Genomic DNA, 24,323 nt, shown 5'->3' with positions numbered 1-24,323 from the left:
AAGGCCAGCAGTTGGACTCCGTGATCCTCGTGGGTCCCTTCCAGCTCGGGATATTCTGTGACGTTGCAGAGCCGCGGGGCAGGCCCGTCGCGAGCCGGAACGGAGGTTCCAGGCGCGGATTCCCGGGACGCGGCTTCCCCGCGGCGGGCCGGTCCCTTCCCGTGGTTCCGGGCGGACACGCAGCGGCTCCGCCCGCGCCCCGCTGGCGTCGGCGGGAGCGGGGCGGGGCCGGGAGCGGCGGCGGGGCCGGACTCACCGCGCTGGGCTGCGGAGCGGCGGCGGTGCGCTGGTACGGGGGGTCCGGCGGGAGCGGGGGGCTGCCACCGAGGGGGTGGGGTTGCAGGGGACGGGGAGCGGAGCGGTGCCTGTCACCGGAGCGGAGGCTGTGGAGTGCGGTTAGACCGGCGGCACATGAGGGCACCGCTCGCTCCCCCTTCGGAGCCGCTCAGAGGTCCCGCCCGGGCCCCTTTCCCGGCGTGGTGCCCGGGGCACGGCCTGGGGGCTCCGGGCCGTGCTGGCCGGTCGGGACGTGGCTTTGGGCGAGAGGGCAGTGTCGGCTGGGGTGGTCGTGATGCGCTGCGTCCCCTTTGTGGGGGCTTGGGCAGAGGCCGGGGCTCGGGCGTGATCCTCCGGGATGGCAGGACTGGCAGCCGAGAGAAGGTAGAGACGGCTCAGTGGGAAACTTCTGTAGTGCATCCTCGGCGCCTGGAGCGCGGGGGCTCCGGGGGACATCCCCCAGCCAGGGGACACAGCCAGGGCCTAGGGAGGACAGTGACGAGGTGGACCTGGCTGCGGCGGAGCAAGGTGTGACCCAGCTGCTGCGTAGGCACACATCCTCTCTAACCCTCTTCTTGTGTCCACCGGAGTCCTGGCTGCACTGATTAATGGTTTTGTAATGGGACTTAAAGTCCTCAGGAATTCCGAGAGCTGTGATGCTCTTCTGTAGTCCTCACTCACTGTGGAGGGAGGTGCAGGATGCTGCAGGTGGCCTTCACTCTGTCCCCACCCTGTGATGCTGCCGCACCAGGACCCTGGCAAAGGTTGAGTTGTCAGAAACAGGTAATGCTGGGTTTCCATCTGCAGGACCCCGGGGTCTGAGGACAGCCACTCCATTTGGTTTTGAAATTCAGATGACAAATACCCATGCATTATTTCCCAAAGAAGTTTGCCAGGTATACACAATTATTAAAATTCCTGATTTTGAAGTTTTTTGCTGTGAGGTCTGGGTTGTAACACTTTTGAAATCACTGTACCAAGAGCCACAAACAATAACTGTTGTAGTAAGGAATTGGTATTGATGTGTAAACCTGCTAAAAGAGGTTTACACCTCCAGTCTCAAGAAGCTCTGTTGCTAATCCCTAAAAACAAAACAGTGCAGAAGTCGAGTCAGAATAGCCACCTATTCTCACACTTTATTGTCCCTGACAGTATTTTTTCTGGTATTCTGTAATAAGTAAACTCTATTTCTGCTGCTTCACTCACCCAGCAGCGGCTGTTGCATGTCGAGACACTCAGTGCCTGGAGGTGATGGTATACTCAGAAGGGCTGTGAATTCACAGGGGTTCTGACAGCAGTTTCTCTTTTTTATGTGTATTACTTAGCAACACTATCTAGGTGACTGCACTGAACTGTTTTGAGTTGTGGTTAGACAGTTATCTTCAGCCATTTGGGACTTTGTTGGAGAGAAGCAGCATCTCTCCATCAACTGCAGGACATGGGTACCAGAGCTTCTGCTTGAGAGAATGTTACCAGCCTGCCTGGACCAATAGGGGATGCAAGGCCTGGGGGTTTTTTTTTGCAGGTATAGCAAAGGTGAGGATGCTGTTGGACTGATGTGTGGCACTGGCTGGACAGGAATCCCTTTTATATGTTCCTGTGGCTTTTAACACACTGTGGGACAGCTGCTTTTGTTGATCTTGATCCAAAGTAGCTGAAGCAGCCTGTGTTTTACAAGTGGACAGGACTGTACCAGATCCTGCAGTAACCTTTTTAAGGGGCTCAAGGGCTTGACCATGCAGGTGGAGCAGATGCTGACTGTGGGGAGCGGTGCAGTCTGTCTGGAGGTGAGCCGGCTGGGTCATAGCCAGCAGCACTCTGTTCCCAGGCAGGAGCTCTGAGTCTGGAGACTGGGACAGAGCTGGGCCTGGCAAGCCTGGGCTGGGCATGAAGCTGCCTTGGAGATTGGGCAAGTTTTTTAAGCACTGATAGAAGAGAGATCCATGATGAGTCTTCTGTCATTAACCTCTCCCAGGTCTCTGTGTCTCCACAGATCTCCATGGGGATACACACCAGTAAGGTTAATTGGAGACTGGGTGTTGCACATGAGGGAGAGCAGGGGGAAAAGGATTCTCTTTGATCTGTGGTCAAGGAATGCAGAGGAATGTAGAGTTGCTTTGGTACTTTATAGCCTGGCAAGGGACCTATCTGAAGTGACAGGACTTCTGCCTTTTCCCTGAGGCTCTTGCTTACATGCTGTCCATGTGTCAAGACAATTCTCTGCAGACAGCTGGCAGAGTGCAAAGTTTAGTACTGTTGCCTGCAGATGAGTCAGCAGAAGAGAAATATCTTGTTCCTGTAGAGTGCAATGATCTTGTAGGCAAAGCAGCACATGACAGTCACATCTGACTGTGCCAATGCCTCCCAAGTTCAGAGGGACAATAGGACAGCCTTGGAGCAGGCAGTGCCAGCCAGGGAGCTGTGGGTGTCCCAGGGCCTCCCTGGTCCACCTGCCAGTCTTGTGCTTTGGGTCCCTGGTGGGAATTGCAGCAGCCTTGGGCTGGAGCATTTACTGAGTTGTTGCAGCAAGCTCATTTTCAGTTTAAGTAGCAGCATTTATTTTGCTTCACAGGTAAATCTGCAAGTGAAAAGCAGCAGAAGTGGCAGAAGAAATCCTGCTACTGCTGTAGGTTTGCAGTTAATATTCTCCAAGAAGTTCTTCAGGACATAAAAAAAAAGGCAGATGGGCCAGGTCCTCATGCCATCAGCGTGCTTAGGGTGTAGAAAGATCTGACCTGCTTCTCCAGTGTAGTGTGATGCTGGAGTTCTCTGATGCCACCAAGACTGAAAAATAGCAGCACTGTCCATAAAGATGCAGACAGTGAGGTAAAGCTTTGGCTAAGCAGGAAATTTGCTGGGCCCATTCTGACCTCTTCCACGTGCCAGAGGTGTCAACTTAAGTGTTGTGGTTAAATTCCAGCTCTGATGATGTTGTAGTTAAAACTGCCACTAAGGGAGAAGTTTTAAATTCCTTCCCTGCCTCTATTTTGTTTTACTTTCTAGTAATCAATGCTTGTCCTCTTTCCCCTCCCAGAAGTGGCTGTGTTTCAGTGGGATTCAGTGATTCCCTGACAGGAAAAGCAACTCTTTTCCCATCTGGCAGTCAGCTGCTCCTTGCAGAGCCCGTGCAGGTCTCTCTGTCAATGAGTTATCTGGCAGGTGATGCAAGGCCCTTCTTTGATACAGGATACACCAAAGAAATAAGTTTGAGAAGAAAAGCCCTGAGTGTTTTATTAAGTGGTGCAGGGATTGTGATATGCCCATGGCTTTTCCAAACGGGGCACTTCCAGCTTTGCTCCTTTGGAGCAGTATCTTGTATTCAGCCATGAACTCAATAATGCAGGAGAGTGACACCTTAAAATAGAACAATATTAATATTTTACAGCTAGGCTCTTTCTTCTGGTTGTGCTTGGTTTCTATCTTGGAGTGTTCAGAATGAGCTTTGAGAGTTATCTTCTCTTTCCTCTTCCCCATCTGCTGCAATTGTAATTAATTTTAGAACAGGCAGAGTTTTATGCATTTGGAGAAGCAAAGCCGTGTCCTCATGTGTTAAACTCAGCTACAGATGCTGGATCCCACTGTTGGTAAATAATTGTTTGGGATGATATTTTAGTCACTTAGGTCAAAATGAAGCATTCTAAGATGAGTAGGTTTATTGCAATAAGGTATATTCCCCATTTTTTGTGAAGCCAAGCCTGGTGATGGGAGGACTTCCCAGAAATGCACTATCCACAGGGCAGAGGTTTTAAAGTTCTGAATAGTGGTAAAATTATGGTTTCATTTCTATGTTGAGTAATTAACAGAGCTGTGTCACTCCTGAGGTGTTCGGACACTGCAGAGGCACATCCCACCTGTCAGGCCAGAGCAGACAGAGCATATTTATCCCACCCTTGAAGCTGGTTTCTCACTTGGTACATTGGGTAGAGCTGCTGCTGTGTGGCTGATGCTGGCTCACCACTGCTGCTGATTTAATGCACAGCAAATAACAGAATCTCTCAAGTTGGAATCCATTCACTTCAGTTGTTTTTTGCCATCAATTTAACTGACTGTGGATACCCTGCGAAATGGAAAGGTTGGGGTGGATGGTTGAGTGTGGGAGGAGCTGGAAGAGGCTGTTGGAGTTTTCTCCTGAGCTGGGACAGTGCTGCCCTGTACTGTAACTGCAGTTCTTTGCCTGGCCGTGAGATCTGCACCCAGCAGCAAAGGGCTGCTGATAATTCAGCAGAGACTGTACTTGTGTGCAGTGAAGTCTGGTTACTCTGATGGGAGAAGAGCTTCACCTGGTTGTGTGTGGGGCTGCTGTGTCTGTGCTTCAGCACCAAAGCCTCTGCTTTTGATGTTTTGCTGGGCAGTGTTTCAGAATGTTTGCATTCAGCACATTAACAGACCTTTTAATTCTCTCCCAAGGGAAGGAAAGAAAGTGGTCAGAGACCAACAGTGACTTGAAGCACAGTGGAATTATTTTAACCAAATAACAAGAAAATCGGCTGCTGTTTCCCCTCAGTGTTTCCATGAATTCTGGGTTTACTTGAACCAGACAGACATTTGCTGTTTTTTTTGAACTTCATGGTTTCTGCTAGGACCGGGGTGGTAAATGACTGACGCAGTGTGCTTGCAAGATGACACCTTGCAAAATGTAAGAATGACTCGTGTCATACCCTGTGTTTTCACAGAGGCACTCTGGAAGGTGCTGCATTTATAGCACGGATCTCACCTGAAAGTCAAATGCTTGCTTAAGTATTTGAAGACTTGGACCTGAGGGCTCCAAACTTTTTTGCCTGAGGTTATGTTTGCACTCTCCCATATGTTTGTTCTCAGGAAATAGTAATTTAATTACAGGAATGGGGGAAACGGCAAGCTTGACTCACAGTGAGTGCTGGATGGCTCACACAGTTCTGGAATGTCCTTGTGGCTGCTCTTCACTGTCACTTTTATCTTCTCCACAATATTTTTTTGGCTCCCTACTGACCTAAGATTCTCTTTCTCCGTTTTAGTACATCGTGGTAGGTCTAGCAGAGCAGCCGGGGATATTTATATGTGTGTAGCCCCAAACCAGTTCAGCTGTGTCTGACCCTAAAACTGCCCATAAGGTATCATCATGCTGATGCTCAGTGGGGAGGGAGAGATATTTGCATCTCGTTAAATTGCATTTGACTTGTTACTTTGGGGCATTCCTTAACCTTGAGTCATGTGTGCTTGAGTAAGTCCGATCACTAAATCTGCTATTTAGCAGCTCTTTCACAAAACACACCCTTCTTGGCTGCCAAACAGCAGAGCTTTGCCAGTGGCCCTTTGAGGGCAGTCACAGCTCCTCACGTAGCTCATCCCGAGCAGAACACTCAGCAGAGCCGCTCTACTGCGGAAAAAGAGTGGTATTCAGAGGGGTCTCTGCTCTTGGTCGCACCTTGCACTTGCCCCACCTAACATTCCAGCACACCCACTGCATGTGGGTGGGGAGACGTTTTAAATTCCACACCACTCTTATTATTAGGGAGTTGAAGCATGTACCTTAGGATCGTTAAGGATCGTTGCTGGGTGGAGGGGTCATGCTGCTCTCCAGGCCCGAGGTGCCACGTGCTGCCCTGGAGAGGTGCACACTTCAAGTCAACAAGAGAGATAATGCTGTTTTTTAGTTTTTGCAAATCTAGCACCCATATCTAACTCCTGCAGCAGCTGGAAAGGGACTGCCATGCCTTCCTAGAAATCCCTATTTTTGTTTCAGCTGTGTGAAGCAGGAGTTACTAATACTCCAGGCCCTTCTGCAAAGGTACAGTGACTCCAGCCCAAAGCACAGATAACTTCCTCCTTTATAACTGTCACCATTTCTGTCCCAAATTGGTGGTATGTCTGTCTGTTCATCAGAGAAGCAGCTCAGCTGAAGCACCACTAATTGCAAGCTAGTACATAAAGTGCCAGAAGTGTGGCCTAATGTGGTGTCAGCAGCTGCTTCACCATCTGCTGAGTCACCACTGCGGTGGGGACAAGGGACAAGAGGGAAACACGGTGGTAGCTGTCCCAAGGTGGACTGTCCCCACTGGGGAGTTGCAGCTTGGTCTTACACAAACAGCAAGCATGTTTAAAGTCATTTAAGTTACGAGCCCTGCCCTCACCTTTATCCTTCTGCATAGACCTTCCTTTGTCTCTTCAGGACTGTACAGAGAAGAGAAGAAAGGACTGTACACTGCACACCCACCTGCTGACCTTGGGGGTGTAAAGAATCCAAAAGAGAGCTGGATGAGGGCTAAATGTGAACTGGACATGCCATAATCCTTAGGTTGCCTTTTAGATGCGAAAATAGCATTATTAACCTCATAGTAACGATTTATAATTTGCATTGCAACTCTTGTTTCAGTGTCTCTCCAGCCAGCTGACTGCTGCACACTTCTCTCTGCAGAACAGCTCTGAGTTGCATTAAATGATTCAGTATTCCCACCAGGCACTGTTTGTCAAGCCTTGGCAGCTGATGCCAAATACAACTGGCTAAGCCCCTTGTGAGGTGGCTGTGTCTTTGCACTGACCTTCTGTGCACTGTGCCTGCTGTTGACTGATTCTGTTTTGGAAGAACTGAGAAATATCTCTCTTTTTTTTTTCGTTTTTCCCTCTCCTTCATTTTGTTCCAGTTCTTTCTGGACGTGCTTGGCAAGATGGAGCCGCCGACCTCATCCAGGCTGAATTCCCGAAAGAGAAGAAAAGATGGATCAGGCCCTAATGGGGCAACAGGGCTGGATGGAATCCCTCCAAAAATGTCCCGACGCTCACTCGTAAGTAAGCAGAGATAAGAATTTTGGGAGCCTGTGAGATGAGGACACTGAGCTGTAACAGCAGAAAGATACAGGTGGTTGTTTATCTGTGGACAGAGAAAACAAGGCAGGGGGCAGGGGATAAGAAGCAAATGACAGTAGCTCTCCTTCTTGCAAATCCAGTTTGGAATCTTCCTTTGTTCATACTAATAACATACTTACAACATGGGCTTAAATTAGGTCTGAGGCAAGCATTGCTAAGCTGCTTTTGTGGTGTGTCCAGCTTGTCACTTAAGCTGAGCCAAAGAGGCATGCGTTTAAATAGCCATAGAGAAGTAGGCATTTCTCACAGGTGGGTTTTAAGTGACCCACTGGGAGGGAGAAATACTCAGGAAAAGCAGAAGCACATAACAGCTGCAGGAGGGTCTGAAGCCTGTAAGCACCTGCAGAAGTGATCTTTTGAATCCATGCTCTGACACATGGGGAAGATCCCTGTTCATTTGATTTTCTTGGTCTGGAGAGGGACCACATTTGTGTTGCTGGTACTTTGGGAGTGCCCAGAAAAAAAACCACAACAAACAAGGAAAAGGATTTCTTTTCTAGGTCAGCCTTGGGATGGCTTTAACTAGCTAAAGCCAGTGGAATCTTTTCTGAAGGGGTTATGATCCAGTTAATGCTACTGACAAGGGCTGTCTTTAACTTGTCCTTGCCACAAGATTGCGACAATTGGCTTTTTATAGTTCTTCTCTGCCCTCTTCCTGGAGCTGTCCTGCACATCACGCGTGCTCTAGTTGTTCTTTTCTTATCTCTGTCAAAAGCCGGTTACCATTCCTGCCACGTCATACCAGGGTCATGGTCCTCAGCAAAATGTGGTGATGTGTTGCAATCTTCCTCCTCGATGACAACATTTTGCTCTTCAGGAGGGCTTTAGCCCTGTCACAGAGCATTGACAGTGGTGATGAAGTAACAGCAGCACCAGCAGTGAGAACTGGGGAGGCAGGCACTGGGAATGGAGGCTTGAGCTGTTGTGTGACTTATCCCACAGAACACTGATGTCCTTCACTGTTGCCAAAACCCACCCTGTCCCTCTTAAAGATCTCATGTATTTCAGTAAGGAAAGAGAAGTGTGCAGGTTATTTATTTTTCTGTGGGAGTCACTTGCTCTTCAAGTTGCTGTCTGTCCTCTGTTAGAAATAAAGCATTGGCAAACAGCACAAGACAAGTAATATCCAGCCACTTTCTAAGCTTCCTGTCTGTTTTTTAGCCACAGGGCAAATACACTTCTCCTGGTGAAAGATTTTTTTTTCTTCTTTTTGCAAAAGTTTTATTTATCATAGCAAGAGTAATAGTGTTGCCTAACTGTGAGATTACCTTGAAGCCTTTTCCACTCCCAACTAAGCAGCTGTTGGCAGAATGTTCCCCTGAAGCAGCAGGGCTCAGCAGCAGATGGTGGTAACGAACCTGCTGACACATAAGCCTGTTGTATTGTGCACATCAGGTTGAGTTTTGACCCTCATTGGCCCTGCAGGGAAAGGGCAAGATTCTGGCAGGACCTTTTGAGGACATGTCTCTGTGTTCCTCTGATAATTCTGATACGGCTTTTTTGTGTTTTTATTCCTTACTTCAACTAAACTGCCAAAAATCTGGTTTTGTAGGGAAGTCCTAGACAGGACTTAATGGCAGTGATGAGATGAGAGGCCTGCAGGCCTTATCTGACAGTAAGGATCCTGGTAGAGGAGGTGCTGTGTGAAATGTGGAGCCCTCAGTAACTTAAAGGAGATGTTCAGCAGGAGCAGCTTGTTTGAATGTCATGGTTGTTTTCCTGTGCATTTCACTATAAGCACTCTAAGAAGGATTGACACTGGCCAGAATAGCAGTGGTTTTTCTGGTTGCAGTGGTGCTGGACGCTGCCAGGATTCTGCAGTGGGACAGGAAGCCAGAAAGGAAACTGCAGATTAGCCTTTTCAGCTTGAAGGTATTATTGTAATGATTTGCAAGCTTGTTTCCTAGTGTTCTGACTCGGAAACAAGATGTCCATTGCAGCCCTACACCTTCCAGCTAGAAGGAAATTCAGCTCTTTGTTTTGTAATGGCAAGGGCAGATGTTTCATTTCCATCCAGAGCAGACCAGAAATGATGGCTGCACTTCAGCTGTTGATTAAATGTACTGCTATTGTCAAGCTAGCTGGCTGGAGGGGTTTTCTTGCAGCATTTGGAGTTATTCTGACGCAGATGAAGATCAGTCTCTCACTTGTATGGCTCAGAAATGGTGACAACACACACATTCCCTCAGAGTTAGTGCTGCATTGGTATTGCTCTTCTGCTTGTTCATATACTCAAATCAAGGAGCTGTTGCAGTTTGTACATCACAGCACAAACACTCAGGCACAGCAGAGTGATGGTTTTGGCAGAGTGGGCACAGCTGGAGCTGTGGCAGTAAGGTTTAAAGCTCGGCTTGTGCTGCTGTGAACTGCTGTTTGTCAGAAGTCTGAGTTTACCAGCTGCAGCTCTCACCCTCTGATTTTCTTGCTCCAGTAGAAATACTGCTTACTAAACTCTACTTTTCTCTCTCTCCCCTTCTCTAAACTCAGGCTAATCAGCCTGCAAGGCTGTTTTGAGGTTTTACACTAATTATTCTTTCAGTACACGTGTCTGAATTATGCAGAGGCAGTGAGTCACCCAGTGACTAGGACACTGTGATGGCAGTGCTGCCACTACGAACTGCCCTCACTTTTGCAGTCTCTCAGTGAAACTCTCCTGACTGTTTAGGGGCTGCGGGAACCTGCTCCGTTCTCAGATGAGGTGGAGATCGACTACAGCAAGCCATACATCAGAGTGACCTATGAGGAAGCCATGAGAGGGACCCCTTGTAAGTAAGAACACAGACTGGAAGGGGATGGTATAAATGTTGGGTTTGGGGGATGTGGATATGATTGGGATATCTCTGAGACCAAACCAGCCTTGTGTGTTTGGCCAAGTTTACAGCCAATGACAAAGTGAGTGCTTTGGTGATTAGATAACTGTTTCCATGGGAAATTTGGCCTGTCAGTACACCTGAAATTCAAGTTTGTATGTGTGAGGAGATTACAGATATTTGTTTTAAACTCTAGCTGAGCCACTGACAGCTATAGAACTCCACACTTTTTGTACTACTTTGTCTGAGATAGCTTAAGGTTAAGCACTTCAAAAGTCATATTTTTTAAAAGTCGTATTTTCTGAAACTTGAAACTGGCAAGTAAAACCAATTTATATCCTTGTCAGAATGTCCCATTCTAGCCTGGATTTGAATTAAAGTCAGTGTCATTAAACACCACAGGCCAGCCCCTCAACAAGAATGTGTCCTTTTATTCTCTAAACCAGGCTGGGAAAAACACTGTTCTCTTTGCAAGTCCACAGGGGAGGCAGAGGCACAACTGACTCCTGAAGGCTCTCTCCTGCCAAACAGAGTGTGCAGACAGTGCTGTCTTACCTGGGCTCTCTGTTGTGGCTACAGAGGCAATAAAAATGCTGCACTTCTATCTACTTGACTGCTGAGAGATGAACCAGCTCAGACTGAGACCTGGCTGTGGTTTCCTGCCAGAGGTTCTGAAAATCCAGTGTATTTCACAGTCTGCATTAATTTCCCAGCTGAAAATCTCCAGAGTCTGCACAAAGGTCTCTGATTCAGCAGTGGTGGCTTTCCTGCCTTCTGAGACTAAAATACAGTGCACAATTCCTTGTTGCTGTTTGAGTCTGTCTTTGGGAACTGTAGCTGCTGCAGGTACAGAGGAAAGATAAGGATGTCCCAGCCACTTTCCAGAATGTGAATGAATATTCATAAAGGTCTGCTAGGACCAGTCCTCTTCTGGCATACAGAAAGCTTTTGCAGTCACAGATCTCCTTGGCTCTTCAGAGCCTTCTGGCATCTTCATACTGAGGTCTTAGAACCACTAAAAATTATTGTAAGGGGCTGTCCTCAGACTGACTCCTCTGCTTAGCTTGAGCTTAACAACCCTGACCTTTGCATCAACTCTTCTTCTTGCTGCCTCCCAGTCTCTGTCTCTGGGTACCTCCAGGGCTCTGCCCAGACCTGTGGGGTCTCAGCTTCCTGTTAGGTCCTGTTCTCTCTGCCCTCTCTTCACTGCAGCTTTGCTGTGCCTGTGCTCACCACTCCTCTGAGTCTGTCTGTCTGAACTGAGCCAAGAGAGCAGCAGGCTGTTCCCAAGTGTGTCACAGACAAAGACTGTGGCTTTTGATTATCAGCAGCAAGAGGACTGTGGTCCTGTGTGGTCCCAAGATCAGAAGCCTCCCACTATTACATGGCAGCGCTAGACTATCTCACTTTACCTCTGTGCTGCCCTCAAAGAACTGAGCTAAAATTTCCCCTGGCAGAGGTGGCCTGAGGGAAGTTTTGTTTATTATAATCATCATCATCATCATCATCATCATCATCATCATCATCATCATCATCATCATCATCATCATCATCATCATTATTATTATTATTATTATTATTATTATTATTATTATTATTATTATTTTAGCTGATAATGCCAGTGATTCAGCAGAATTTTGTCTGCTTTTATTTGAGTAGTTCAGCTGTGTTTTTGAATAAAGCCATACACTGCTTGTTCCTAGGGGAGCTGATGCTGCTGGTCCCTCAACCAGACTGTGGCAGCAGGCTGCAGAGGGGCATGGTGTAAAGGTCCTGAGGTGCCATCCTGGAAGCAGGAGGAAATCAGGCACCTGTGAAACATTTGGGCCAGTTCCCCTCTGGTGTGCAAAAAGTTAATTCTGCATTTGGATATCCATAGAAGAGAAATGTTCAGGGTTTGCTTTTCCCTTGATCTCTCCTTCACCTTGTTTGGATGATACATGGTGGACTTTCAGTGTGCCTTTATCTGTGGCTATATTTCAGCTCTGTGCTCAGATGCATTTGTTTCCACATGGGAAGGCAGAGAGCCAGGCATTTATCTTCACAGTTCTGTCCTGATTATGGTGCTGCATTCTGTAACACCTCTGTGACTTTCAGAAGGTCCTCAAATGTGAGTATGAGCAGCAGCTGCTTCTCCAGGCAGGCATATTCACAGCTGTGTCTCTGTTCCTTTGGCACAGTGGATCGCCCTGTCAGAGTTTATGCTGATGGAATATTTGACTTGTTCCACTCTGGACATGCCCGGGCCTTGATGCAAGCAAAGAACCTCTTCCCAAACACATACCTCATTGTTGGAGGTAAGGAGTGACCTTGTTGACTTTGGCTGTTGCACGAGTACAGTTTAGCTCTGTCTGTGGTTGTGCATACTGGGGTTTTGTCTTTGTGGCCTCAGTGACTCTCACTGCAGACACTTGTCCCAAATGTTGCTGGAGTCTTATTGCAAAACGTTGAGGAGTGGATATGTCTGCAGAAAGATATCCTGTACCAAATGAGTACTTAAGGAAAAGATTTTTGATTGTGCTGTTTTAATTCAAGCCCTCTATTTTGTGTTAGGTACAGGTGAGTTGCACATCTGAGTATCAAAATATATTAGGGATAGTTGAGCATTTACTTTTGACTCATAAATGAGACAGCTAAAGTATGAGTCCCTCCCATGGCTGCTTTATTCACCTGTATTGCCCTGCAAGTCACTCCCCAGCTCCAGTTTCCTGCTGGAGACTGCTGAGGTCAAACAGATCCCACTGGGAGCATGGAGATCACAGTGGTTTCTTGGGCATGTGCCTGGACACCTGGAAGTCAGTTAGGCCTTCCTTCTCAAAATAGAAGTTCCCATTTTATCTGTTAGGTCATAAGTCTTTAGATGATGCCAGGAATGTCCTGCTGAGTGCCTGAAGGGATCTAGCAGAGGTGTTTCAGCCAGGCTCCTTCAAGCATGTAACAGAAAAAAGATACCCCTTTTCTGGCTGCTGCAGTATGTGGGCTTCTGCCCAGGCAGTGCCTCTGCTCACCCCTCCACCCACACTGAGGACACATCAGGCTGTGCATGTTGTCTGTCAGGAGCTGACCCCTGCTCAGGCTGCATAATGATGCTGAAGTATGAGAACTGAAAATACCTTTAACAACTTTTCTCAACTCCCATTGTCTTCGTGAAGCAAAATGAAATTCTGACCGTGCCATAGAACAATTATAACATTCTTGAGTGGTTTGTTTCCTTATCACAGTTCCAGTCATTGCTGAGAGCATTCTAATAGTGGTGTGCCTGCACTTCTTGTGTGCTACAGTAGTGTCTGGAAGGGGAAGGGAGGGGGAAGAGCTGAAACAGTTGCTCCAACCTACAAACTGCCCTGAACTTAGAAATCTTAAAGGCTGAAAGACATCCCCATGTACGTAAACACTACAACAAACAGGAAAATAACTTCAGGTCAAACTACTGATATGTTAAAGTAGCAAGGAGTGTAACTGATGTTCTGTGCCTCTGGGAGACTGGTGAGGAGAAGGGCAATGAACTTGCACCAGGACTGAGACAAGAGGCCACATCCCAGGAGAACATTAGCTCCAAGCAGGGAACAGTCTCCCCCAGTCTTTATCATCTGTTTGTCTAGAACATATAAATAGACCCAATACCAGTGAGACTGGTAATGCCTTGTTTACTTTTGAGTCTGATAATCAAATAGAACTCCTTCCTCAGTATCTTACATTGCAGATTATGAAGAGTTGTTAATTTTCTTTCTCATAGAACATAATAATTAAGCTTGATTTCCTGTGAACTCCCCCTTTGTTTTAACATAAACTTTCCAAGAACTAGACTGTGGTATGGCATTTTATGAAATCAGAAGTTCAGGCAATAAGTTTTTTCAGATTCCAAGCCTGAGACAGCCATTGCTTTAAACGTGGATTTCTGAGCAGCAGGCCCCCCAGGTGCCATATCTTATAGAAGAGTGGTCTTCTGTGTTAGCTGGTTTTCTTGATCAGTGTTGAAAGCTCTGGAGACTATAAAGGCTTGAGGTGTGTGGGTCCCCAGCTTGGGCAGAAATTCTCCAAGCAGCCTGCCCAGAATTGCTCAGGGGTTTAGTGCCCTGCAGTGCTCCCTGTTCCTGGTGTTTTGTGGCTGGAAGAGCTGGATTTGAAACACCAGCCTCTGTCAGCCACTGGCATTGTCAGGTTCAGCAGAGTGTGGGCAAGGTCCTTTTATTGTAAATCATTGGGGTAAGTGCCTCAGACTGTGTTCTCTGCCTGTTTCTCCAGTCTGCAGTGATGAGCTGACCCACAACTTCAAGGGTTTCACGGTAATGAACGAAAACGAGCGCTACGATGCTGTGCAGCACTGTCGCTATGTGGACGAGGTGGTGAGAAATGCACCCTGGACCCTCACACCCGAGTTCCTGGCAGAGCACAGGGTAATCTGTGACATCTGATCTCCTTGGAATTTCGATTAGCCTCTCTCTGTTTATAGCAAGAATTCATCTTTGGGGGTGACCTCTGCCTGAGCAAACTGTTTCTGTTGAAGCTCCTTAAATATAGAATGAGCTGGGTTATGGGAATTGAGTGGGTTTCTTGGGAGTGTAGAAGTATTTGCTGAGCTGGCATGTAATGTTAAAATAATGTAGAGATTGTGACATAATGAAAAAGGTTCTTGCTATTTCAGGAGAGATTGGTGCTGGTTACAGATAGGTGTGAAATGCAGCAGAGAGAGGAATACACGGTTTGAAGTGATTTCTGGGTGGTGTCTGGTCCAGCTCTCTGCTTACAGCAGGAGCAGCTTAGATATACATCAGCTTCCTTGCCACAGGAGACCAGACAAGCTGTCTTGAAAGCCTTTTATCAGCTGGTGAGATAAAGTGAAAGGAATCTCTTAACATCTGTTGAACAGCTTTGGGAGGTGAAGGAGTCTCCAGGGAAGCTTGCTTAGTTTACCGTTGTTGTGTTGTTGTCGTTAACAAGCCTTTTCTCTGTGGAGCTTAAAGCAGCTGTGTCCCTATTCCCAGCCTTTTCTTTCCTCTCTGTCATGTGCTTACAATTCACAGGCAATTGCCACTGAGCACTTGGGACTGCTCTGTGTTGAGTTGTAACAGAGGGAGCGTCCTGCTGTTCTCTCTCATACCCCTGAGTGGAAGTGTTGAGCCGACAGTTACCATCTTCCGACAGCAGCAGATCTGCACGTTCCAGATAAAATGTTCACTAGCTTTTATAATTTTTCAGATCGACTTTGTTGCACATGATGACATCCCCTACTCTTCTGCTGGCAGTGATGATGTCTATAAGCATATAAAAGAAGCAGGTGGGTCCCCCTCAAATTCTCCAGGGCTTCTTACCAAAAATCTTCTGTAGTTTCTCTTGTACCTCTGTAATACGAGATTATGCCTCTCTGATCTGCCCAGGAGCCTGTGGTGGCAGGAAGAAGCAGCTCTGGGCCCTGCTTCATAACACTAGGACTGTTCCATGGCCCAGCATTAATTCCTAATTTCAGTCTAGTTATTTTGATTGAATTAACACCAACCTCTTGAAAACATACTACAGTTTAGCTTAGAGATTCTCACAAATGGGAAGTCTGATGAACTTAGCAGAGGGACACCTCTAGCTGTTTGCTGTTAAATTCACTGGGGGTGCAGCTTTTTTATATCTATCCATACTCAGCCATCAGAGTGTTATATTTCCATCCATTGAAATCCTGTCCTTGTCCCCACACTATTCTGTATGCAGTCCATATTTAAACCAGCTAAAGTGAAGACCTTTTCATTAGAATTCCTGATATTTTGACAGGGTTTTGACATGTTTTGGTCTTACTTAGGCATCCCAGAAAGGATGGCTCTGGTATTTTACATTTAAGGACAAAGATGTGAGAGCAGTTAGCAAATCTTGACAAGAGAAGTTGCTTCCTGACAGAGGTGGCAGCAGCTTTTTGCCCTGTGTCTTGCTCAAGCTGTCCTGGGTCCTTTTCCCCAACTTTAGGCATGTTTGCACCAACGCAGAGGACTGAGGGCATCTCCACATCCGACATCATCACGCGCATCGTGCGGGACTACGACGTCTATGCCCGGCGGAACCTGCAGCGGGGCTACACAGCCAAGGAGCTCAATGTCAGCTTCATAAACGTGAGTGGAAGTGGGTCTCACCCTACGCTGCAGGAGCCAGCACCTTGCCAAGTGTGAAGGGAGTCTTGTCTAGTGTTAGCACAGTCCTGCCATGTGCCAGTGAAAGGCCTGTCTGCAGAGCTAAGCGTTGGCACCAAACCAGTGTCCTTGGAGTAAAAATTAGACTTCCACCCCTGAAATCACCTCAGGGACCCACTCAGAGGAACTGGAGGGTTGCTAATGCTGCTGTCTTGTCAGAGATGTCTTGATGAAGTCTTACCTATTGAAAGACCTGGAGAGAGGGTGTGTGGCAAAATGTATGTTTTCTTGAATCGAGTGTGAGTTGTTCTTGACAGGAGCTGCTGTCTCATCTCTTTCTTCCCCCAGCCACCTCCTTAGAGTAGAGTCATTTGCTAGGATAAAATCTGATGTTGTTTCCACTGTACTGTTCCCTTCTTGGAGCTGCAGGAGCAGCAGTGCTTGGGTAGGACAGAAGGATGTGCCCTGATCCTCTGCTGTGCAGCTCTAGCCCTCAGAAAGAATACATGGCAGAAGACATTTTTGATGTTGGAAGTAAACTTGTAAACATTTTTTTATCACTCAGATACTGTGCCTGTGAACAGCAATGAAACAGGAGAGGTAACGGCTGCTTGGCCTCTCCTTGGCACATAACTCTGCCTCTGTTTAAAAACACCCAGCAGAAAGACTGGTGCTGTTGTGATATGCAGAGACCTACAGCAAGTCACTCGAATCTAATCTGTGTGCTGTATAAATATTTCCCTCTTCAATGCACTCCTATTAGATAGTGCTTATCTCTGGCTTTAGTCTTGCTTTGTGTACTGTGCCAGTGCCTGCCACAGAGTGTCTCACAGCCCCACTGTGTCTGCCAAGTAGTCTAGGAAAGAGGTGTCATGGAAGTGAAGGAGGAGTGTCACCAGACTAATGGGGATGCTGAGTCTCAAGCAGCAGTTCAGTGTAGTAACACACAGCAGAGATGGTCTCCACTCAAATCTGGTGAGCTGTATTCTGATCCACCACTCTCTGTGCAGGAGAAAAAATATCACCTCCAGGAACGTGTGGATAAGGTGAAAAAGAGGGTGAAGGATGTAGAGGAGAAGTCAAAGGAATTTGTCCAGAAAGTGGAAGAGAAGAGTATTGATCTCATTCAGAAGTGGGAAGAGAAGTCCCGGGAGTTCATCGGCAATTTCCTGGAGATGTTTGGTCCAGAAGGTGCACTGGTAAGAAGTCGCTATGGGAAAAGGGGAAAGGGAATTTTGGAGACATTAACAGACATTGTGGGGCTTCTACAGAGTCTGCAGAGGAAAGGTTTGGCGTTTGTTGCAGTGCTCTGTGTGCTGCCAGTCTCCAGACAAGTTGTCCCAGGCTTGGGCAGCCTGTTTTCAGGGAGTACTCACCATTGTCAACGAGATAATGCCAGTTACATTGTAGAGTGAAAAAACCCCCCTGTCCCACGAGCTGGCCTCTAAACTCAGTTTGTGCCCTGCTGACCAGAGGATGGTGGTCACTTTGTCATTGGCCTAAGATGAGTCTGAAGCTAATTGTTTATGCCAGGCTTTCCTGCACTGTTGGGTGAATATCACAGGTATTTCATGTTAGAAGTGCTTGAAAATGAGTGGTGATTACACTGTGTGCAGTTTCCAAAGCCCAGAGTGACACTGGGGCTTTTTCTGCTCTTAAATAGCATGAAGTTCTAAAGGGGCACAACTCCAAATGCTGCACAGGCTGTAAGTAGTGCCCATTTCCATGAGTGTGTCACCCATGCCAACTGTCCTCCTGCTTCCCTCACCAGAAACACATGCTGAAGGAGGGCAAGGGCCGGATGCTGCAGGCCATCAGCCCAAAGCAGAGCCCCAGCAGCAGCCCCACACACGACCGCTCCCCATCTCCCTCTTTCCGCTGGCCCTTTTCCACCAAGACTCCTCCTTCCTCCCCTGCCAACCGCTCCAGGAACGAGTCTGCAGTCACCTATGACATCAGTGAGGATGAAGAGGATTAACCTACCTGCCAGGATTTGCTGCGGACCGCTAATTGCTGAATCCTAAGTCCAGACCCACTGGGGAACTCTAAATGAGCAAGAGAGCCATAGGAACAGGGCTGATGGGTGAGCACAGGGCCTTGGAGGCACCCGTTGCTCATAGCAAGGGCTGCTGCCTGGAAGCACATTCAAACCTCCTCTCCCTTCTCCCCAAATCCTCTTTTTATTGTTTACATTCTAGCGGTTTCCAGGGTGAAGATGGTTTTTATATTTTAAGAAAATATTTGTTAAAAGGGCAAGGAATAGCACTCAAGCGTGGCTTTTGTTTTGGTTTCTTTTCCCTTGTTAAACCTCCAGGCAAGAGAGAGAGTGGGAAGAACCCATCTGTCTCTTCTTTCCTTCAGCTTCCCTGTCTTATCCCCCCCACCGCCAGGCAGTATCTGTGCCACTGCCAAATGAAAGACCCCTCAGTTCCTCAACCAGCATGACCTCGAGAGCATGCACAAAGCAGTGGTGTAATGAGGCTTCTAGGAAATAGAGACATCCCTGCTGGGCTGGAGCTGATAGGAATCTGTCCAGCAGATCCTGTAGTGCTCACATGCCTCTTAACTGAGCTTCCCAGCGTGTTGCAGTGAGGATGTGCTGGGCAGGGGTACCAGCTTGGCACGCAGGAGCTACACCTGGGAAGGACCTGCAGCACTGTAGAGTGGCACACCCCATAAAGTGCACAGAATTCACAGATCCAAACTGTAGAGGGGCTGCAGAGGAAAGGCCTTTCCAGCTAATCTTAACAAGACTGCTAAATCCTGAGCTAAAATTGAGCCCTCAGTTGCTGTTGGAGAGAAGAGAATGAATCTTTGCTTCAGGGCATTTGCTGTTGTACATTTCCTTGGGTGTGTGAGAGCCCAGGTAGGAAATGAATGCATCTAGTCTTTTGAGAAGTTCCTTGTTCCAGTCTGTGGTGTGTTACACATTTTAGTGTCTGTCCAAACGGTCCCTCAGCACTGTGCTCTGTGTGTGTTTGTCTGTGTTTCAGTTGCTGTGCTGTAGGGGCTGGAGGAATCCTTCACACTGGTGCCATGAAGTCGCTGCTCTAAGGGCAAAGCAGCCAGTGTGCTGCTGCTGTCAGTGTGTGTAGCTGGACAGATGAAGGGCCCCAGTTCTGTTTGACAGTTTCCTGGCTTGTGCAGTACATGCACAAATCCATGCCTGCTCACTCTGCTCCATGAGGCAGGATGGAAGGAGCATCAGAGAGTGCTGCAGTTTTTTAAGGTTATTTAAATGCATAATGCTCGTGAGTCCGTGGTCCAAGTTGTGCCTGCTGTTGTGTCTGTGATACACACTGAGCTTTGTGGCCTGTGGCTCCCCAAGGGGACTTGCCCTCCTCATGGCTGAGCAGAGCAGGTCCAGCACCCTGTCCTGCAGCCAGCACTGGAGAAACTGGCCTTGCTGTCATGTAGCTGTGGAGCTTTTCTGCCAGGGTTTGCCTCTGATACCCACTGTCTCTGGCTGGAGCTGCTGGGCTGAGTTGCCTGTATCCTGTGGTGCTGGGAGCAGAGGACAGCTCAGAGCCCTGTCAGCAGTGCTGCCAGCAGGTCACCAGAGCAGGACGTGAGGCTTGGGGAACAGCACGTGCAAGGAAGAAACTCGTCAAGTGCTACCACAAGCTCTGCACACTGTGATGCTTCCAGAGCACGTGGTGGCCCTGGGGTAGGAACAGGCTGCAGCTTCTTTCCAGCTTCTGTCTTGATGGTCTTTTGTCACACTGCCCAAAGGGCTTGACAGAGGTTATGTGCTTCTCTTGAAGCCAGAACCAGTATGGGAAAGGGTATTTTGGGGATCACTAATCTGCCACTTGGACCTCTTTCAGCAGGGATGTGCACAGCTGTGGGAGCATGGCTGGCTGCCGTGGATTTTAAACTGTAAGGAGCAAATAACAGTCACGTGGTAGAAGCCAGTTGTTAATCCTCTGTTTTATGAGTGGTAGAACACTTCCTTTGTATCACTCACATTGTCTCTTCCCTCATCTTCCCTTCCTCACCCTTCCCTCAGTATGGATGTTGCGGTTGCTTCCCTGAGCCAGATCACAAAGGCCAGGCTGCTTTAGAGCCTTACTACTGTTTTAAACACAAGTTATGCAACAGTGTTCTGTAAGTTTGGGTATCCATGATGTTCTGGATTGTGGCTTGTTCTGCAGAGACCTTAACAAGCTTGGTCTCTTTGCAAATTCTGGGGTGCTTGGTAAGAAGCCAGCCATGGTTTTACATGTAGCTTGGAATAACAGAGCTGTTTCTTGTAACCAATAATCTCTGCTTCCTCCTTGCACTGAAATTAAATTGGACACTGAAATCCCAGTCTAGTCCTTTATTTTTCCTTTGTTTTGTTTTCTCCTGGATTGCTGGACCACTCTTCTCCAGCACTGTCATATTTTATCAGGAATAGGTAAGAGCTTGATCTTTCAGCAAAACATGAGCCAAGTTCACCAGGGTCATCTCATTCCCACAGATACACCCAGTGCTGCTGCTTCAGGGCTGTTCTGCACAACTCTAAGCCATCCCTTGCTCTTCAAAAGAAGCATCCAGAAGAGACATGAAGTAAAAAGTGCAGTGGAAAAACAAAAGTTTACTAGCATGCAGTGAAGAACCCTGTGGAGTTTGATGCTGCCAAATCTAGAGGCATCTACTCATGTGAAACAGCTCCATTTCGCTTCCTCTGTAGATCTGGGGTGTGAGCCCCTGAGAAAGGATTTTCTGATGGCAAAGAACAGCAGCAACAGGACAGAATTGAGAAGTACCAGGGATAGTGGTAGAAGCAAGAGCATTGCAGAATGCTGCAACTTTTTTTAACATGTGATCTGCTCATTTGAAACCCGAGTTGTGCTTCTAGTGTCTGTAATGAACACTTGGGGTCAAAAGATTACCCAGTGGTTTCTGCAAATTGTTATTGCTCCTGATGTCCATCCCCGTGTCTAGAGCAGATACTGGTACTGGACTGAGGCTGGTTAAGGCAGCATTGACTAATTCCCAGTGTTATGAAGGTGCTTCAAGGCTCCTTCCTTTGCCTGGCACCTAACTGGCAGGTGTGGATGCTTCCTGTGTGCTTTCAGGAGCAGCCAGTCCCACAGAGAACAGGCCCCTGGGACAGGTCAGACCCATCCTGATATCTCAGGAGAAATCACCACTGGCCTGGGCTCGCCTTGGCTGTGGGACCCCAGCCAGCAGCACCCAGAGCACAGTGTCACAGCTGGATGTTGGGCATCCTGTGACAGTCCCATGCCATGGCTGTGTTAGTCTGGGTTCCATCCTCCTCCCCCTGTATGGAGTCATCTCCCACCCAGCCTAGGCAGAGATTATATGAAGCCAGTCACCAATGCAAGACTCATGTAAAAATTTATCTTTACTCAGTGCTAGACAAGAGCCCCTGGGCTGGAGGTGGCTTCATGGACCCCCTTGGCTTATGGCTTTTAAGTTTCAAACCTTTCATTCTGTCCCAAGATGCTCTTTCCCCTCCTGCCTCTCCTGCTGCCAGCAGCTCCCCAGGGCCAGGGGAGGAGGAGAAGGTTGTGCAGGATAGACCAGCCCCTCACCCCACTCTGCCCTTGGCGCCCCAGTTTGTCCCTCCTGCTCACGCCTTGGCGTCGGTGCCCGTGGGTGCGAAGCCAACGGGCTGGTAGCCCGGCTTGTCATCCTGCTTGCGGTAGTACATCCGTGTCAGCACCGCCAGGATGAAGGTCTGCGGGATCAGCAGCTGCACGTTCATCTCTGGAACAGGAGAGGGGTCATTGGAAGCTGCCCTCAGCCACCATGCCCACCCCCCATGCCATCCCCATGATGGAGGGGCCTGGCTGGGAGTGCTGCTCTCATCTCCCTACTTACGCTGGGACCTGGCCTTGGAGGAGAAGGGCGGCGAGCAGGCAATGCTGCCATTGTTGGCCAGGATGCTGAAGATGGCAGGCTGGAGCGCCGTCAGGAGCAGCAGGATCTGTGACCACCAACACCCTGCCGTGAGGGCTGTGCTGCTGCCTGGCTCTCAGCCTTCACCTTCCCCCTGTCCTGCAACTCTCACCCAGCAGTCGCTCCTGCCCCACCATCTCCCCTCATGCTGCCTCACCTCATCAGTGCTGCAGAACCCCCTCACCTAGGAGGGAGCTGGGCAGGACAGGGGCTCACCTGGAAACAGGTGAACTTGGCCTGCATGTTCTGCTCAGCCAGGTGCAGCCGGGCCTGCCGGAAGAGGATGCCCAGGCCCCACAGCCCAAAGAGGGCAGAGGCACCAATCAAGGTGTTGATCCAGAGGGCCACGCTCTCCCCTGAAATCTGAGGGGGACACACAGAAAACATTACTGGCCTGACAAAGTTCAGGTGGAGGCTTCCTGTCTAGGTCATCAACCTGCCCATCCCTGTGCTCTGGCACTCACGTCAGCAGGGTTGTAATTCCCATCGGTGGCCAGGACCAGCCCCAGGAAGACAGCGACTGCCTTGAAGAAGGCGTACTGGAAAGTCCCCAGGATCATCAATTTAAGCTTTTTCCTGGCATGGTGAGAGAAACCAGTAGCACTCTGAAGTCCCCAAGTGCCTGCCCAGGGAATTGTCTTCCAGCCCAGCAGAAGCACAGGGTGAAAGCCCTCCAGGGCCAGAGGTTTATCCCAGCTCGCCCTCACCTGCTCATGGTGATTTTGGGCAGGCAGGGGCAGCAGCAGCAGCAGGGCCCAGTGCTGACGACCATGGGCACATCCTTCAGGGCGCTGAGCAGTGCTTCCTTCCCCCCAAAGCCCTCCACCATGACCATCATCATCAGATAGAAGCAGACAGCGAAGTACCTGGGGAGGAGGAGGAAGGCAGGTCAAGCCCTGTGGGCTCTGTGGTGCCCTGTCCCAGGGTGGGTGATACTCACGCCGTGGTTGCCATCTCCACCACCATCATGGAGCGCGGGAACCACAGGCCAAAGCAGCTGATCACTGACACAACCTGGGGGACATGTGAGCTTGGCACACGGGCACTCCCCCCTCCTGTGGGCTGGCACTCCTTGGGTGGCCCTGGTTCCCCAGGGCGATGTCCCCCAGCACCCCCAGAGCCCAGCTCACCGTAGGGGCTGAGCTGCTCCAGCAGAGGGTCTTCATCTTGATAGGGCAGCGGATCTTGCGGAAGAGGTACGAAACCTCTTCCATGTAGATCACAACCGACAGCAGCGTCATGATGGTGCAGAGGCCCAGGATGATGAGTTGGGCTATGTCCAGCTCTGCCAGGGAGGGGTGAGAAGCTGTCTTCATCCTATCCAGTCCCCCCCTGGGGTCACTACTGCAGGGAGCTGCCCCTCGGCCCACCACTGCCCAGGTTTAGGAAGCTGCGCCACACCCTGGACATGCCTGTCTATGCCAGAGCTGGCCCTTCTGTGCCACTGTTCCCTGTCCCATGACACCTGCCCCAGTGCTGGCCCTTCCTGGGCTGTCCCCATCCCTACAGGCAGGACTATGGGATGGGAGGCTAAGACCCTGGCATCAGCCCAGTTTCTGACTTCTGGGGCTGCTCCGTGCCTCGGCCACCCTACCACCTTCATCCCTGTCCTGCTCCTGCCAGCGACAACAGGAGGGTCCTGCCCACCCCGTCCCCCCACCTACGGTGCAGCAGCTGCTGGGAGGTGGGCGGCAGGGAGAAGCAGGCTGCCGGCACGCTGAAGTTCCTGATCAGCATCTCCACCAAAGGGCGGGAGAACCTGCGGAGCAGAACCGGGAGTGCTGCACGGGGCCGCAGGGACACGGGGACACCCGGCCCCGCAGGGTCCGAGCAGTCAGTCCCCCCGCCTGGTTTGCCTCACCACCAAGCGCCTCCCTTCCTTTACAGAGGGAATGAATCCGATCCAAAGTTCCGACCCAAGAAGCTGGATTTGCCCGGCTGCAAAGCGGCAGGGGAGTCTCCAGCACTCACCTGGGGTCATCTGCCAGCTCCAAAGTGGGCTCCATCCTGTTCGGCTGCTCGCTGTCTCCGTCCCAGTGCCTGTGGGGCTGCTCGTCACCGCCTGCCTCAGCTCCCCTGGCCGGCCCACGGGGTCAGAGTCCCCAGGGCAGGGACCGCGGGACGATGCCGCGCCTCCTTCCAGTTTAACCAGAGCCTGCAGAGCCTCCCTCCCTCTCCCGCAGCGGCGGGCACCCATTGGCGTGGCCGTCCCGGCCCTCCGAGTGCTTTGGCCGCCAGGTTATCGACCCGGGGTGCCGGGGAGGCAATTGTCACCCGAACGGGCACGCCCGCGTGTGCCAAGGCCCGGGGCGCAGGGCACCTGTGCTGGGGTGACACCGCTGCGCCCTCGGCAGCGCGGACATGGGCTGGTGGT

The 24,323-nt window shown here is 49.6% G+C and overlaps 2 protein-coding genes across 2 annotated transcripts; one reads left to right on the top strand and one right to left on the bottom strand.

The window, feature by feature from the left end:
- The first annotated feature begins 169 nt into the window (after positions 1-169).
- Positions 170-20,350, top strand: PCYT1A (phosphate cytidylyltransferase 1, choline, alpha). The gene is made up of 9 exons (XM_030954666.1): positions 170-289; positions 6,897-7,037; positions 9,785-9,884; positions 12,110-12,226; positions 14,175-14,326; positions 15,129-15,207; positions 15,879-16,021; positions 17,050-17,238; positions 17,811-20,350. The coding sequence occupies exons 2-9, from the start codon at positions 6,921-6,923 to the stop codon at positions 18,015-18,017; spliced, it is 1,104 nt and encodes a 367-aa protein (XP_030810526.1). The 5' UTR covers positions 170-289; positions 6,897-6,920; the 3' UTR covers positions 18,018-20,350.
- A 1,147-nt stretch (positions 20,351-21,497) lies between these two features.
- SLC51A (solute carrier family 51 alpha subunit) lies at positions 21,498-24,080 on the bottom strand. Its single transcript, XM_030954610.1, has 9 exons — positions 23,921-24,080; positions 23,614-23,708; positions 23,080-23,234; positions 22,890-22,963; positions 22,657-22,815; positions 22,414-22,525; positions 22,166-22,312; positions 21,872-21,977; positions 21,498-21,757 (listed from the first exon to the last, which is right to left on the bottom strand). Exons 1-9 carry the CDS (start codon positions 23,953-23,955, stop codon positions 21,621-21,623), a joined length of 1,020 nt encoding a protein of 339 aa, XP_030810470.1. The 5' UTR covers positions 23,956-24,080; the 3' UTR covers positions 21,498-21,620.
- Positions 24,081-24,323: the final 243 nt, after the last annotated feature.

This window comes from Camarhynchus parvulus, chromosome 9, assembly GCF_901933205.1.
Source record: "Camarhynchus parvulus chromosome 9, STF_HiC, whole genome shotgun sequence".
Classification (NCBI taxonomy): Eukaryota; Metazoa; Chordata; class Aves; order Passeriformes; family Thraupidae; genus Camarhynchus; species Camarhynchus parvulus.
This window is presented reverse-complemented; position numbering and strand designations above follow the sequence as displayed.

What these genes read in the sequence shown, in the direction of transcription:
- SLC51A (XM_030954610.1), bottom strand. Translation starts at nt 23,955, where the DNA reads ATGGAGCCCACTTTGGAGCTGGCAGATGACCCCAG. An exon ending in GAGCTGGCAGATGACCCCAG is followed by an intron (nt 23,709 to 23,920) that starts GTGAGTGCTGGA and finishes TCTGCTCCGCAG; the next exon opens with GTTCTCCCGCCCTTTGGTGG. An exon ending in CTCCCAGCAGCTGCTGCACC is followed by an intron (nt 23,235 to 23,613) that starts GTAGGTGGGGGG and finishes CCTCCCTGGCAG; the next exon opens with AGCTGGACATAGCCCAACTC.
- PCYT1A (XM_030954666.1), top strand. Translation starts at nt 6,921, where the DNA reads ATGGAGCCGCCGACCTCATCCAGGCTGAATTCCCGAAAGAGAAGAAAA. An exon ending in AAATGTCCCGACGCTCACTC is followed by an intron (nt 7,038 to 9,784) that starts GTAAGTAAGCAG and finishes CTGACTGTTTAG; the next exon opens with GGGCTGCGGGAACCTGCTCC. An exon ending in TTGGTCCAGAAGGTGCACTG is followed by an intron (nt 17,239 to 17,810) that starts GTAAGAAGTCGC and finishes TTCCCTCACCAG; the next exon opens with AAACACATGCTGAAGGAGGG.